Below are 14798 nucleotides of genomic sequence, written 5' to 3'. Positions count from 1 at the left end.
CCGCCCCCGGGGGCTGCGCCCGCCCCGGCCCCCCTGCGCCCGCCGGCCCGCCGCGGCCATCCCCGCCATCGGGCGGCGGCGGCTCCGCGCTGCCTCCGCGGGAAGTGCCGGGGCAGCGGCGGCTGCGTCGCTATTTAAGGGGCCGCCTGACGTCAGCGCTTCCCGGAGCCCCCGCGGCCGCTCGGCGGCCGGTGCCTCCCCCGGGCCGGGCCGGGGTTACCGCGGCGCACAGCCCTTCCTCCCGGGACTGAGCTGCCCGCCGAGTCCTGCCCTGCCCAGCCCCGGTGCCGGTGCGATCGTCCCGTCCTCGCTCCCGCTGTCCTGCCCAGCCCTGCTCCGCTCTGCCCCCGCAGCCAGCCCTGAACCGCTCGAAGCAGCGGTGTGGAGCGAGGGGCACCCACCTCCGTCCCCGCAGCTGGATCGGGAGTGACGCCTCCCGCAGCCGCGCAACCTCCGCCTGGGAGCGGGGACCGGCACCAGAGTGGTGTGAGCAGCCCCCGTCCGGGAGCGGCACCCGGGGCTCGGGGCTGCGAGGGTCACGGCCGGTCCCCGGGATGCCCCAGCCCGGTGCCGGAGCCGCTCTGCCTGAACCATCARCCCCCGAGGGGAGTGCGCCACACGGTAGCCGTCGCTTCTGTCCTCGGAAAGGGCAGGAGGAGCAGCCATCGGCCGCCGCGGTGCCGCCGGTAAGTAGGAGGGAAAAGCTTTAAGGTGACGCATGAATTAAATTTCACTGCCGGGCTGGGGCTGCTCAGCCCCGCCTGTCCCGGGTGTGATGCCCCACATGCAGGCTGACCCGGGAATCCCACCGGCTGTGTCAGAGTATGAGTGCAGACTGCTCCATCGCCATCCCCGGCTCCCCTTTCCTTTCCTCTTGCACCCCGACATCCCAGGCTTCTGCTTGGCTGCTCCTGCTGAGCCAAAGGGCTGTGCGCGGTATCGCTCAGACATTAGCAGCCATCGCTCCTGCTTTCTCAGCACTAGTAAAGCCTGATCGGCTGCAGAAAACTACTTGTCTTGTTCCTTGGGAAGAAGGATGATGATAGGGAGAGACAGGCAAGAAGTGCCAGCCCGACACAAACGAGGATGCCGCAGGCTCCCGGCAGCCAGTCCAGGGCGGGGACCAAGTTCCTCCTGTGTAACACCCAGAACTCGGTGCAGACGTGAGAAACGATGGAGAAAAAATGAAAAGCAGTGCTGCCTGCAGCCTCTCACCTGGGTTGATGCAGAAACAGTGGCACTGCTCCTCCCTGGAGCACAAGTGAAGTTTCCAGGAAGAAGTATCCTGCTGTCTCTGGAGAGCTCTGGATCTAGAGGATGGGCTGAGTGTTCGTGGAAACAAACCTCATCATCCTCAGTGAACCACGGATTTTTGCTTTTGGGACATTGYGTACTGTGTCCACTGCTCTGTGTGGCAGCAGATTCTGCCAGGGAGGGCTGAGCCCCGGCCCCTCTGTGTGGGTCAAAGCAGGGGGATGGAGCCATGTGCAAGAACTAGCCCAGAGGGGCTGGACAGCACTGGGCAATCCCTGACTGGTGTGAATGCAGCCAGGGCTGGTTCTCCCACGCTCACAGAGCTGCACCAGAGCCAGTGCAGGGCTGGGCAGGGCCCTGGCACTGACAGAGCCCACAGGGCTTCAGCCTCCTGTCCGAGAGCCACTGCTCTGCCCACACAGCAGCAAGGGTGAAGGTACCTGAGGGGCCAGGCACTGGCAGGTTCTCCTTTCTGTGGTGGGAAGTATCCATCATTTAGTTCCTCTCCATGACAAACTGCCAAATCTGTGGAAAAGTTGCTTTTTCCATTTTAGATCACCACCTCCATGTGGTGATCCAGCCTCAGCAGCAGACACATTGCCTAAGCATGAACATTAGAGGCGTCTGGATAAATAAAGCTGCTGCGGATGCCTCGACACCTCCAGGTTTCTYTACTTGCAAGGGAGGAATGTTTTGTAAAGCCGACAATTTTGCTTCCAGTCTTTGTATCTGTGCAGGGCATGTCTTTCCTCTGACATGTTCWCTGTTTACACCCCACTCCACATAAACAACAGCTTTCTGGTGCCATCAGCACGCTCCTGGCCCTGCTGCCTGTGCTAACAGAGCCCTGGGAACCAGCCCCCAGTGGGATCCCTGGAGTGGGGAGCTGGGCACTGGTATTGCAGGAGGAAGGAGCCCACTGGATCACTGCTGAAGATTCCCTCTCCTCAGCCAGTGCCTTGCAGGATGGGGGCTGGAGGAAGAACTGTGTGGTCTGGAAAACATCCTGCCTCCTTCTGCCCCCCTCACCTGTTTCTCTGTGGAGCTGGTGCTGCATCCTGCTCCCGGCCTTACATCATCCTCTCTGTCATCTTCTCTTCCCCACCTCCCTTAGTCACTTTTCAGGGTCCCACCAGTGCTCCCTCTCCTCTTCACCTCTCCTGGCTCTGTTCCCAAGCAGGTCTTTCCCATTTTACCTCCTTCATCACTCCCTAGCTCTCCCATCTTCTGCTGGATTGGGATTTACCAAAGCAGCTAGAAACCCCACTGCCRTGTCTGACACCAACCCTGAAGGACCCCCAGCATCCTGTCCCTCCCAGGTCACTTGCAGCTCGTTCCAGTGCCTCAGTGACACAAATATCATGGAAAGGAGTTGGAGCTTGTCTTCAGGCCTCAGCCCAGCCCCTTTGCCTTGTTTCTGCKCCAAGAGACTGATCTCACTATACCATGAACTGACAGCAGCAGGAACCACTGCTGAGGGCTCCTGTGAGAGCCCGGGAGAAGGGTTTTCCAGGGAGAGCCCCGTTCAGGGCTCATCCCAAGCACAGGCAGCTGCTGGGCAGGCAGAGAGAAAAGCTGCCCAAGTCTAGGGATCAGGAGATTATTAAAGAAATACACAAAGTTTGTGCCAGGAGCACATGAAACCTAAAGGAATAGGGGAGCAATAAAATACACTCTAGAAATAGAAAGTAAGATTATAAGTGGTATCCTGTCCATTATGTCTCCAGATTGTAGGCAGAAGAGAACAAGTTTATGATTTATTTCCAGCCAAAGAAAGCACTCAGGACCAAAGAGTCACTGTTAGTCCACCTTTCTGTGTCTAATAATTATGTCATTAGCAACCTTTTGGTTCTGGGGTGACAAACTGCCACCTCTCCTGGTGCTGGGAATCAGAGATTGAGCAGTACGTGTATGGGGACAGGGGAATCCTCAGTGCTGCGAAGCTGCCAGGGCTGAGCTGCTCCAGCCTCATAGCCCTGGTGAGGTCCTGAAACAGACACCAGGCCTGCTGCTCAAGTGCTTCCCTGTTCTCCTTGTCCTGGCAGGAAACCTGGAGTTGGTAAAATAACATTTTGGCATTTTGGAGCTRGGCTTTAGCATTTTGGAGGAGAGGRATGCAGTTGAGCCAGATTTGTTGGCAGCAGTGARAGGCCAGGAGAGTGCAAGGATGGGRGTCAGAGCTGATGGTGCTCAGAGACCCCAGGACACTGTGGGGGCACAGGCCAGCAGGACTCAGCTGTTCCCAAGCACTGCGAGCACACTGGGACTGCATCCTCACTCTCAGTCTCCAGGATCACTGTGGCAGCCGTCAGCATTTGAGTGGTTCCCTCCCTCCCTSCYTCYCCTTTGGTGTAGCCCTCGCACCATCCTGGCCCGGTGAGAGCCACAGGCTTGGTGCTGCAGAGGATGGAGGTGGTGMTCAGTCCCATCAATTAATGGCACTTCAGCTGCCCTGGCCCCAGTGCTGCTTCTGAGGGCTGCTCGTGGCTCACAGAGCCCCGGCACATCCCCACCCAACCCAAGGCCGGCTGGCAGATCTCCCAGCGCCGCACTGTGGGGTCTCCCAAGGGCAGCAGAGTCCCAAAAGTGCCTGTCAGACAGCAGGATGGAAGTGCAGGCTTTGGAGCTGCCTTCAATTGGGTCTGAACTCCTGTTAAGCCTCGTTAATCAGTTGTAAATGCACTGTATTCCCAATAAGGTCAGAAACAATAAATTTAATTTTGACTCTGACTCAAGCTACTTTGGTCCTAATTCTGAGCCTCCTGCCCAGCCGGAGCAGCCAGCCCTGGCTGTGCTGCACAAACTCATTTGATTCTGAAATGCATTTTTAAGCAGGATGGAGTGGTGCTTAAAAGCTAAATGGCTTCCCCCGGCTGTAATCACTGCTCAAGAGTCCTGGAATGAAAGGGATAAAGTCTGGGGGCGGGGGGAGGTTTTAATCTCACTGAGTAGATTACAGAGATTACTGCAATTTAATCCTTACATATCTGTCACTGACGCTGCAAAGACCATAACCAAGGTGGGCAGGGGTGCGCCGGTCCCCTCTGAGCCCCTGCCCGTGGTGTTACAGCTCTGCTGCCCACCACACCGGAGAACGCTGCTGGGATGGGCTCCAGCAAGCACTGACCCCGTGCTGCCTTCTGACCATGAGGATGCCAGGTCAGGCTGACCCTCTGTCCCGGCCATGACCACCAGGGCAGGGGAGGCGGCTGCTGTGGGACCGTGGAATGAATCCTGTTCATGAGGCTGTGCTGGGCTGGAAATGCACCAGAACCTGAAGAGTTCTGGGAGGAGGCAGTGCGGGCAGGGCAAGGATGACCCACAGTTTCCCTATGTCCTGGTTCCCCAGAGCGGCTGGATGCTCCCTTTCCCCCACAAGCATCCTTCCTGCCCTGAAAGGAGCCAGAAAAACCTCCCTGGCGTTGGAGGGCTCCAGKCGGCTGTTGTGGGTCTGTCGGCATCAGGCACGGTGTGAACAGCACGGAAAATGATGAAGTTGCAGGGTTCATGTGCGTGCTGCGGCAGGCGGGGACCCTGTARCCATCTCTGCTCTCATCATACACCATCACTGCACGGAGCTCTCCCAGGCTCTCTGCAGCGCCTGCTTAGGGTAAATCTCATTATCATTCCTCGGGGATCACAGGGGCAGGAGCTAGTTCTCCAATAACTAGAAATATCTCTCTGGCTCACAGACCTTCACAATTATATTTAACTGCAAATGAGGAATCTGTACTCAAACACAAGCTGGTAATTTTTTTTTGAATCTTGTTTTCAGTGTCACCTCATGTTCAGCCCAGCTCTTCCACAGTTCTGTAACCCCGTCCTTGCCTTACATAAACTTGAAGGCAGAAAAATCAGAAGCCAGCTGCCCTGTTCCCACTGAAGGGACAGGACTGGGTGGGTAACTCTAATTCCCAAAACTACTCCCTCCTCTGGCACCATCGCTGAGTGGAGGTAGGTCTGCTCTCCCTCACTGCACTGTGGGTCCCCCTCCATGTGAGGTGTCACTGCCCACATTGAAAACCATGGGCTGGCTAAAAAAGCCACAAAAGACCAGGAGAGTGGGAGCAGGAAAGCTGTGGAGGGTAGCAGCGCCTCACCCAGGAGGGGTCCCTGCAGTCACTCCAAAACCAACACCAACCTACCTCCGCCATATCTGGGGGCTACTGACCGTCTGGGAGAGATTCCCTCCTCTTGTAGCCTCTGGGTAACCAGCSACACGGCTCTGGTGCAGGGCAGACAGCACAGGGAACCCACCTGAACCCCACAGTCAGCACATGCAGGAAGTCCAAGTGACACCAACCCTTGTACTGAGAGCCCTGTGCCAATTGAGGTGTCCTGACTGACTTCACCTGGGGCTGGGGTGCCCAGGGGGACCTGCACCCACAAGGGCTCATCTTGGGGATGCTGGGCAGGGGCCTGACTCTGGGCTCATGGGACAGCCCAGGGAGGGACAGGTACATGGCTGTACCAGACACGAGAGGTTGTGACAGGCAGAACAGCGGAAGCTTTGGTGGCAGCTTTGCACTAAAATTAACTCGTTTGACAGCAGTTTCTGGTGCATTTCCATGGGCACAGGTGGGAGTGAGGAAGTGACGCTCTCCCCGACTCGGTGACCTGAAGCCAGGGCCATGTTCGGGCAGCTGCCGTGCAGGGGTGATGCGAGCACAGAGCCCCGGGTCGCTGCCAGCCCGGGCACAGAGAGGGGCAGAGGGGCTGCAAACTGGGCCCATCCTGACCGGTGTGATGCTCTCCCAGCAGCTCGCCCTGACTGTGCTCTGCTCCCTGCAGCCTGCCGGCATTGACACCRCTCTGCTCCTGCTGGGAGCAGCCTACAACAGCCACTCTTGACAGTGCAGCAACCTCTGCTTTTGCCGAAGGTAGCGGGTGTGACAGCCAGCAGAGGGGCAGCGGGAAGAGAGCCCCTGCCGTGAGAAGGCTCCCAGCTTGGCGCTGTTGCTATCCCAGTGCCCTCCCGCAGCTCTTTGGCAGTGTGGGCAGCAGCTCTCACCATCTACCCTCCCCTGTTCTCAGCCCATGGAGCTCGGYGGATAAACGCTCCCGTGAGTGAGCTCTGGCTGTGCCTGTAATCAATTGATTATCCCGCTCCCACTGCGGGTCCGGGGAGCACACGCTGCCCTGCACCTCCCCGTGTGTCAGGGGCGTGTATTGGCCAGAATGGGCACCAGGCAGGGTTTGCGGTGCCCCAGCTGCTGCAAGATCCTCATCCTCCAGCCCAGCGATGAGGCTGCCCCGGCCGGCCCGGCCCGCATGGCTCAGCACAGCCGCGGGAGGAGCCGCGGAGCCGCGGGCGGGTGCTCTCTCTGCCAAAGGCACGTTCCCCACGAGCGCGAATCCTTCAGATCAGAAGCTCTCTGCGGCAGGAGCACTTTGAACACCCCGCCTGCTATTTTTAATGGGATTGAAAAGAGAACAAAACCGTTTAAGAACTTGAGGAATCAAAGCAAGTGTCCCCACGTCACACCCAGCGCTTGCAGCTATATCCTGATTAATGACAAGAAAGAGTGGGGAAACARTATTTAATCACACCCTGTTTATACTAGAGCCAAAAATCAAAGCGCTGCATTCCTCTTTCATGAGAAAAACGAGGTGGGCATTTCCCCTCTGGTGATTAAGTTTCCCACTACAAGCACATCAATTTCCTTGATTTGGCATGGGGTCCTCGATCACGCCACAAATAAGGGCTTCCTTAGCAGCAAAATATTGCAAACCCCCAGCCAGATCCATACACAAGACACCGATGTCCATCTATCATTTTGTCTGAATTATCTCAATACACATCCCCTTGGGGAGATGGAGATGAGGTGGTTGCAGCTAAACCACTGCTAGCAATTGGCACAGCTGCAGCAACCCTTGGCCAAGGGCACCACTGGGCTCTGGCCACTGGCCCTGTGTCCTCTGGGCACGCAGCCCTGTAGGGGCACTGTGAGCGTGGTGAGGACAAGTGGAGCAGGGCACGAAGACTCTGGTGGGCTGAACACAGGACCCTGTGTGACCGGATCCTTGCAGTGCCATCTTTGCAATGCTGCAGTTCTGTCACTGGCTGRACCTGCAGCAGGACCCAAGTCCTGTGTCATTGTGGGCACACCAACTCCCATGCTGAGGAGGGAGAAGAGCAGAATCCAGCTTTGGCAGTGGGCAGGGGGTGACACAGATGAAGATGCTCTTAGGGTTGCTGTGAGGACCCTAACTCTGCTCTCAGCCCAGAAAAGTGGGTCAGGGARTACACCATATCTGCAACACCCATTTCCTCTGTCCCCTGATTCCCCCCTGCCTATAYCGATTTGCTCGGGATTCCTTGATTAATTAATGTCAGAAAAATGCAAGGTCTGTTAATTAYCCCTGATTAATTAGGGTGAACTTTTAATTGTATCCCTAAGATGAGATATGCTGTTCAATAGGCTCYGTAATTAGTGACCCAGCAATCTCTGTTAAACCAATTAGCCCAGTGTAGCAAGTGTAAGGAGCTGGGCCTGCCCCGTGGGCAGGGGTGCACCAGCAGACTCACACACGGCCCTGCCAGTCAGTGCCATCTGTGCAGAGCTGTCCACATCCTTTGTGTCCCACATCCATGGGACATGACTGTTGGTCATGGTGGGCTGGCCCTGAGGTGCRGTGATGCTGGGGGYTGAAGTGACCTGYGTTGACTGGGACTGCCCCATGTTCYCTSCAGGGACCTCAGGGGSTTCCAGATCCCTGGGAAGCTCCTCCAKAGGCTGTGAGGTAACTGGTTGAAAACACAATCCAACCTCCATCCAGGGGTCAGCCCGTTACATGGCTCACTCTTCTCCATTATGTCCTTCTGTCCTTTCATCCTTCCGTCCTTCCTTTCTTCCTTCAATCCTTCCATCCCTCTGCCTGGCCCTTTCTCACTTGAAAAAAAGGCTCTGGCAGGCAGAAGAAAACTTTCTTCCCATTGACATATTTCATCATCTGCTGCAGTTTAATATCCAGGTCAAGAAGCAGATGGCGACCAGCCCGGCTGTCCTGGCAAGCGGGGACATGAGCGGCTGTTTCCCAGTGTTTGTTTACCCACTCCATTAATTGTGCTGGCAGCACCAGCCACTCACCCCCTCCCACGCCTGCTCCCTGCTCCAGCAGCACCCAGCAGGTTGGGCCATAAGGCCACGCTGCAGGGATGGACACTGACARCACAGACATTCTGGGTCACAGGCTGTCCCAGGAGAAAATCCCTCAGAAATGGGTGCAGTGCCCACTCATCCCAGGGCTGGAGGGTCCAGCCACAATGAGTTCCCTGACTCCAACTCCTTCTGGGCTGGGGGCCACACTTCAATATGGGTGGAAACACTTCAGTCTGTGCTAAGCAGGAGCTGGAKTTGAGGGGCTGCACTGTCCCCCAGCCCCAGCTCTGCCAGGCTTGCAGTGGCASGGCCATGTGGAACGTGGGGCACAGCCCCCACAGGGACCAGCCTCTGGCTCTGCACACTTGTCCTGCAGTCCCCCTGTGCCTGCCTGGCRCCACTGACACTGCCACTGCCTGGAGACTCTTGTCACAACCACCCGGGCCCCAGGAAGTCATTAGTAATTAATTTGGTTYCTGATCCTCTAATCCAGCTGCTCCTTGATTTGATAAGCGAAAAATCTGCTCTGGCCACATGGTCACTGTTCCATGTGCTGTATCCCCTCAGAGACACTGGCAAGGACAGTGCCACTCTGAGCCTGATGGCCAGACCCTGCATKGCCCTTTCCTGTGGCACAGAACTCTGGGTCCTGCCCAGCTATGCCATGCCATGCACAGTTGTTGGAGCAGGTGCAGGAGACTGCCCTGGCCTCATCCTGATGGGTGCAGGACTAATGGGATCAGACCCTGSTCCCAGCCCTGAATGAAGGGGCTGAGAGACCACCTGCCCCACCCACCTTGTTCTTTCTGGACCTGGAGACGAGACAGGACAATTACCACTTCTGTTTGAGGCTGGGGGCCATCATGCACCTCAGGGTGCCAGGAGAGGAGCCTTCCCTGTCCCCAGTCCTGCTGTCCGTGGTCCCATTGTCCCTCTCAGTGGTCTGGGTCGCTGACTGCCCATGCTTCAGTGGCAGTGGCTGTGAGCCATGCCTGCCCGATGGGCTGTGGGCTCTGTCCTGCAGTGTGCTCAGTGTCCTGTTCCCTGGTTCTSCCCTGATGCAGCACAGTGACACAGGATATGTGTGCCTGGTTGGGAACCCCTGGCCCCACCGACGCTGCCAGCACAGAGCCACACGCTGCCCACGGAGCCACCAGCCATAAGCCGTGTGGCAAAACAGTCAGCAATGGGTCTGAGGCACACGACAGGATGAGGGAACATCACAGATGAGAGCCCAAATCCTTCATTAAATCCCACATTAATCTCTAAGAACAGCCATGTCAAAAATCTTAGCAGCAAAATTAAATTGTGTAGCTATATTTCAGCTGCACAAAATCAATATTAATTACGGTGGGACAGACATTGCTGAGAGGGGGTCTGACCCAGTATTTACCGCTGCAGTCCAACTCCAGCTTGGCAACTTGTTTATATAAAACAGCAGCACATGTTTTTGTGGCAAACGGCCTCAATCCGGTGGATGCTGGGGCTGAATACAGATGTGCTGGGACAATGCCCCGCCCCRCAGACAGGACACACCAGGCTGTGTACGGCTGAGCAGGGAGGGAGGAAGGTGGCCATGGTCCCTGAGGAGGGGTCTGCAGGTGGGCTCTGGCCTGGCAGCACCATGCCCTGCTGGCATCACCGCCCCTGACTCGCCCCAGCTCCCCCCAGCTTCTGCACTGGGGCTGCGTGTTCTCTGCCTTGAGCTCTGCTTCCTGGGGATTTACTCTCAGCTAGAATAAAGCTCATGTCAGAGGGTTAAATCCTGTGTTTAAACATATTTTTCTCTAAGTTACATTAAAACTGAGCCTGAACAAGCCAGGAGCATCCATGTGGGACCTGTCGTGTTCGTCAGCCCCTGTGAGGACTATTGCTTTCCTTCAGAAAGGCTCTTTTACCCTGTTTTCCTCATCCTGCTTTGGTGAGCTCTAACCAGAGACAAGCTGGAGTGTGGTCTGCCTGCCCACCCTGTCTGCCCTGCCTGTGGGGAGGTGGGATGGTTTTAAGGGAAGAAATTAGGTTGGAATGGTTCATATCCAATGTGGGATTTGGGGGCAACTTAGTCATTGAAATGCRACTTTTTGGTTCAGGGGAAGCTGCCCAGGAATACTCCTGGTCAGGCCATTGCAAAGTGATGCCACCAAAAATCCATTCCTTGGGCTTGCAAGGACCAGGCTGTGGGCTGTGTCAGAGCAGGACACGCCTTGTGCTGGAGCAGGGGTCCATCTGGTTGGGCTGGGTCACATCTGGCCTGGGCAGGGACCCTGCTGACTGGATTACAGGCAGCCTGTATGGGGGCAGGGGTGTCAGGGGTGTCCCCACATGCCCCAAACCTGTGGTGCTGGGCTGGGCTGCTGTGCATTATACTTGATGGCACCAGAGCTGGCCAGTTGGGTGTGGGGCATCCCTGGTGCCTGTCTCAGGCTGTTAGTGTCACATTAKGAGATGATCCAGAACAGGGAGTTCGGGGGCAAAGGAATTAAAATTGGAGGGAGAGTTTTAATTAGAGAAAGAAGTCAGAATCTGTAATCAGCCGGGTGAGTGACTGCCCGCTKTGGGGAATTCTCCATATGTCAAATGGCATCAATCAAAATGCCACTTCTTATACAACAGCCTCTGTGCAGGAGGGGCTGCTGTGCCCTGTGCTCAGGGCAGTGCTGTTCCTCAGGCAGGGCAACCCACCACTGCAGACCCTGTGTTCCTGAGCACCCCATGGCACCAGGACAGAATGGCTTCTTGGGGGCCATAACCAGCCCCTGTGCCTCTCTCCAGGCTCATCCCAGGTAACGTGACTTGCTGCAAGCCTTCGTAATGGTCAGCAGTCATGGTGTGCTGGGGCAGCAGAGGGTGTCCAGCCAGCAGGCTGTGCCTCTGGTCCTGTGTCCACCCACAGCTTCAGAGACCCTTGGTGATGCCTGCCAGCAGTGGGGCCCAGCTGAGCCCAGTCTGATGGTAGGAGCTCAGTGGCAGGATAAGATTCCTGATGCCAGGAGAGCCCGAGGGTTGGCCATGGCCTTGTCCTTCTTGCCACATCCTTCCAGCTGCAGCTCACACTCCTGGCAGGCTCAGTGACTCCCCCATTCATGCTGGGCTGTGTCCAGCAAACATCTGGGGTGTTCCTTTAGAAACATGTTTCATGCCCCAATAATTTAACAGTGCGGAGGTGAAATAGTTCATGCTCTACATTTCTCCAGGAGGAGAGAGGCTTTCCTGGAGATGGAGTGGTTGGAGTGAGAAGAGGAGCACTGCTGTGCTAGGACTGAGCTGTGGGGGATGTGCGGATGCAGCAGGAGTGACATGAGGCTGGGGAAGTGTCCCCTCTGTGGCACAGGATGCTTTGACCACAGAGGTGCCACACCTCGCAGGGTGTCCCCTCCATGCTGCCTGAGGATGTGYTYTCAATGTGTCATGAGGTGCTGCCCYCMGGGGCTCCCTGCCCTCTGTCCCCACTCACGGTGTCTCACTGTGCCAGCAGCTGAGCTCAACACTTTTGACTCTATTTATTACTAAAAAATTATGCAACTGGGTCGCATTCCTGCTATTTTTTATGCATGAGCCAGGCAGCAAATTCCATTATTTAAAAAAAAACTGTTTTAGCTAGTGATGCACTAGACCACGCAAGTAAATGCCCAAAATAATTCCAGCTGACACCTTTATGAAGGCAGAGTGAAGTCTAAAGTCTACACAAGCCTTTCATTTGCAATCTTCCATCCCTCCTAACCAGCACCTGGGAACTGTGCTGCCATCTGGCTCGTGGATCCYCTTTTCTGGCTGTGCCTGTGCCCATGTGCCTGTGCCCATGGAGGGTGCAGTCCCCTGATCCCAGTGCCTGCTGCACACTCAGGGCAGACTTTGGCCTGGAGACTCTGCTGTGACAGCAAACATCATCTGCAAACATCTGCAAACAGGGTGCAGGGCAAGGGACAGAAGAGGAGGACCTTTAAGGGCAAAAATWATGCAAAGAGGTGGGGAGAGGCTGAGSTCCCCAGGCAGRRRKASCCTGCAGGAAACTTTWGKRGTTTTCCTGCAGCCCTGCAGGRCACAYAGGGGACCCTGGGACYCTCYCCAGGCACTCAGGAGCAGCACCCAGTGAGGGGCAGAGACAGGGTAGGAAACACAGGCACTCCCTCTCCTTCTGTACATCGCCTCCTMTGCCTATTGCTGGGTGATTTTTGGAGTTGCCTCTGCCCATAGCTGGTGGCTGATGCTTTGTCCCCTGATGGCTGGCTGTGCCGGAGGCTCACTCTGAGTGGCAGTAAGGCTGGAGTTAATTCACACCAACYTGATTATTTCCAGCTCGATTCYACCCTTYGGCCTGACCTTGCTACTTTAATGARCAGGACGCTGAGGTTTTTCTTACCATAAAAAATTTTGGTTGACCCCAAAAGTAAAAGACAACAAACAAACTGTGATATAAATAACCTGGCCTCTGGGGAAAGCATCAAAAGTAACTTACCAATTAGCCCTTCTCTCACTGATAAATCATCACACTGTGGCACCTGACCCTGGCACTGCYGACATTTCTATAACCCATTTGCCACCGTTCATGTATCAAATGGCTTCCAGTCACCCTAAATTTGGAGATTCTAATCTCCTATATTAAGTCAGTGGTTCTTAGTAATTCAGTGATTTTATTTTTATTGGCTTTGTAAATCAGAGTTCTCCATGTCAGTGCCCGTGGTCAGAGAGAGAAGCGTTTGTCTGTGAAATTGGGTTGACACAGCCCATTGAGTGTGATGATAAGAGGTGATTTGCAGGGCTGGCTGGACAAGCCATTTACACCCAGCAGATTATCATATCATAGTACAGAAGTTTTGTTACTGGAAGAATAGTGGAAGCTGCAGAACATGTGGAGCGGGGAAGGGGCACCCCCACTCATCCACTCTGGTGCTGAGCCCCTGGGATGGGGACAGGACTCATCTGGGACACAGCATAAGAAAGGAGGAATAACACCTCTGACTTCAGCCTGCCAGGACACCAGGCTGTGCCAATAATCAAGGACATGACTGTGTACAGATCCTGCTGATGACTGACCTGTGTTCCCCAGCCACTGGGAACATCCTCACCTGGGAAGAAGAGGAAATCGCAAACACAGAAAATGCACCGTTTTAAAAAGCTATTGTGATWTTTAATTGGCTTCAGGCTAAACATTGATTCCTGCAGAGAACTCGGCACCCCTGGGGAAACAACCCACAATTAAAGTGATCTCCAGCTCGAGCTGGCGCTGCCATYGAACATGCTCCAGCATCAGCWCCAGCTGAYGGTGTGTGTGAGCCCTGCATGTGGSCATGGCAGTGTGTCAGCCTCATGAGGAGCACCTGAGCTGCACCAGACTCCCTGCAAAGCCAGGGCTGAGACGTGCCTGTCCCCATAGCACGGCTGTGCCCTGGTCCCCACAGAGGGGATGGAGGGTGTGGGGGCACCCCAGAACAGTGTGAGCTGTRGGGGCAAGACTGGGGCAAGGAGTGGCACTGAGGCACAGTTCCAGTGGCACTGTGCTTCCCAGCAGCACTATGATTCYTGAGCCTGTAAATCCATGGCCGTGAAGAGGTGGAGGAGAGCAGTGATTAACAGAGCGTATGAAGGGATGTCAGGAGCCCTGACCAGCTCTGCTGGAAGCCGTCAGCAAGGGCTGTTGAGGCTGAGATTTACACATAGGGTTGGTATTAACTGCCTCATCTCATGCTTTTGGGATATATTCCAGAGGGTGCTTTGGGATGTGCTCCAAAGGGTACTCCATGGATCAGGAGAGACAGGGCCAGAGTTGGGAGCAACTCAGCATGGGCTGGGAGGAGCAGCACTGGGATGAGTCTGACTGGCCTTGGGGAATCCCAGCTGGGCTGGGCTGTGTGGGGCTGASGTTCCAAACCAGTCAGTGCCAAAGAATTGAGTCACTTGAGTCCCATGGACAGCTGCAGCCAGGGACCAGRAAGGAATGGACCTGCTGGACAGTCCCTGGCTCTGTGCAATGCATGTAATGTATATAATATATATTGTACCACACATCTGCCTGTGATGGGAAGCACAAGGACAGTTGGTTATTTAACAGCCCTTCCCAAGAAACAGAATGAGGGTGGTGAGGGTAACTGTGCCACCTTGTCCTGCAGATCCAGGTAACAAGTCTTGTCTGGAGCCATTGCTCATCCCTGTGGGGGTACCCGGGATGCCCAGTGCAGCTGGAGGGATGTGGCAGGGCCATACCTGTGGGGGGTGCCCGGGATGCCTGGCACAGCTGGAGGGATGTGGCAGGGCCATCCCTGTGGGGGTGCCCGGGATGCCTGGCACAGCTGGAGGGATGTGGCAGGGCCATCCCTGTGGGGGTGCCCAGGATGCCTGGCACAGCTGGAGGGATGCTGCAGGGCTCTCGTAGCTGCCAGTGAAGCACATTGGCGGGTGTTCGGGAGCAGCAATTCCCTGGCAGAGCTGAATAATGTCATCAGC

The 14798-nt window shown here is 55.8% G+C and overlaps 1 protein-coding gene across 1 annotated transcript in view; it reads right to left on the bottom strand.

Annotated features, from left to right (window-relative positions):
• Positions 1 to 666, bottom strand: part of LOC130576506 (heparan sulfate glucosamine 3-O-sulfotransferase 2-like) — a 10780-nt gene extending 10114 nt beyond the window's left edge. Inside the window, exon 1 of the mRNA XM_057371245.1 lies at positions 402 to 666. Within this exon, the coding sequence (XP_057227228.1) occupies positions 402 to 666 (265 nt within the window). The remainder of the gene's footprint in view (positions 1 to 401) is intronic.
• Positions 667 to 14798: the final 14132 nt, after the last annotated feature.

Source organism: Malurus melanocephalus, unplaced genomic scaffold (assembly GCF_030028575.1).
Source record: "Malurus melanocephalus ecotype Western Australia unplaced genomic scaffold, MMel_1.1 scaffold_143, whole genome shotgun sequence".
Lineage (NCBI taxonomy): Eukaryota > Metazoa > Chordata > Aves > Passeriformes > Maluridae > Malurus > Malurus melanocephalus.
Note: the sequence above shows the minus strand (reverse complement) of the source record. Positions and strands in the feature narration are given on the sequence as shown.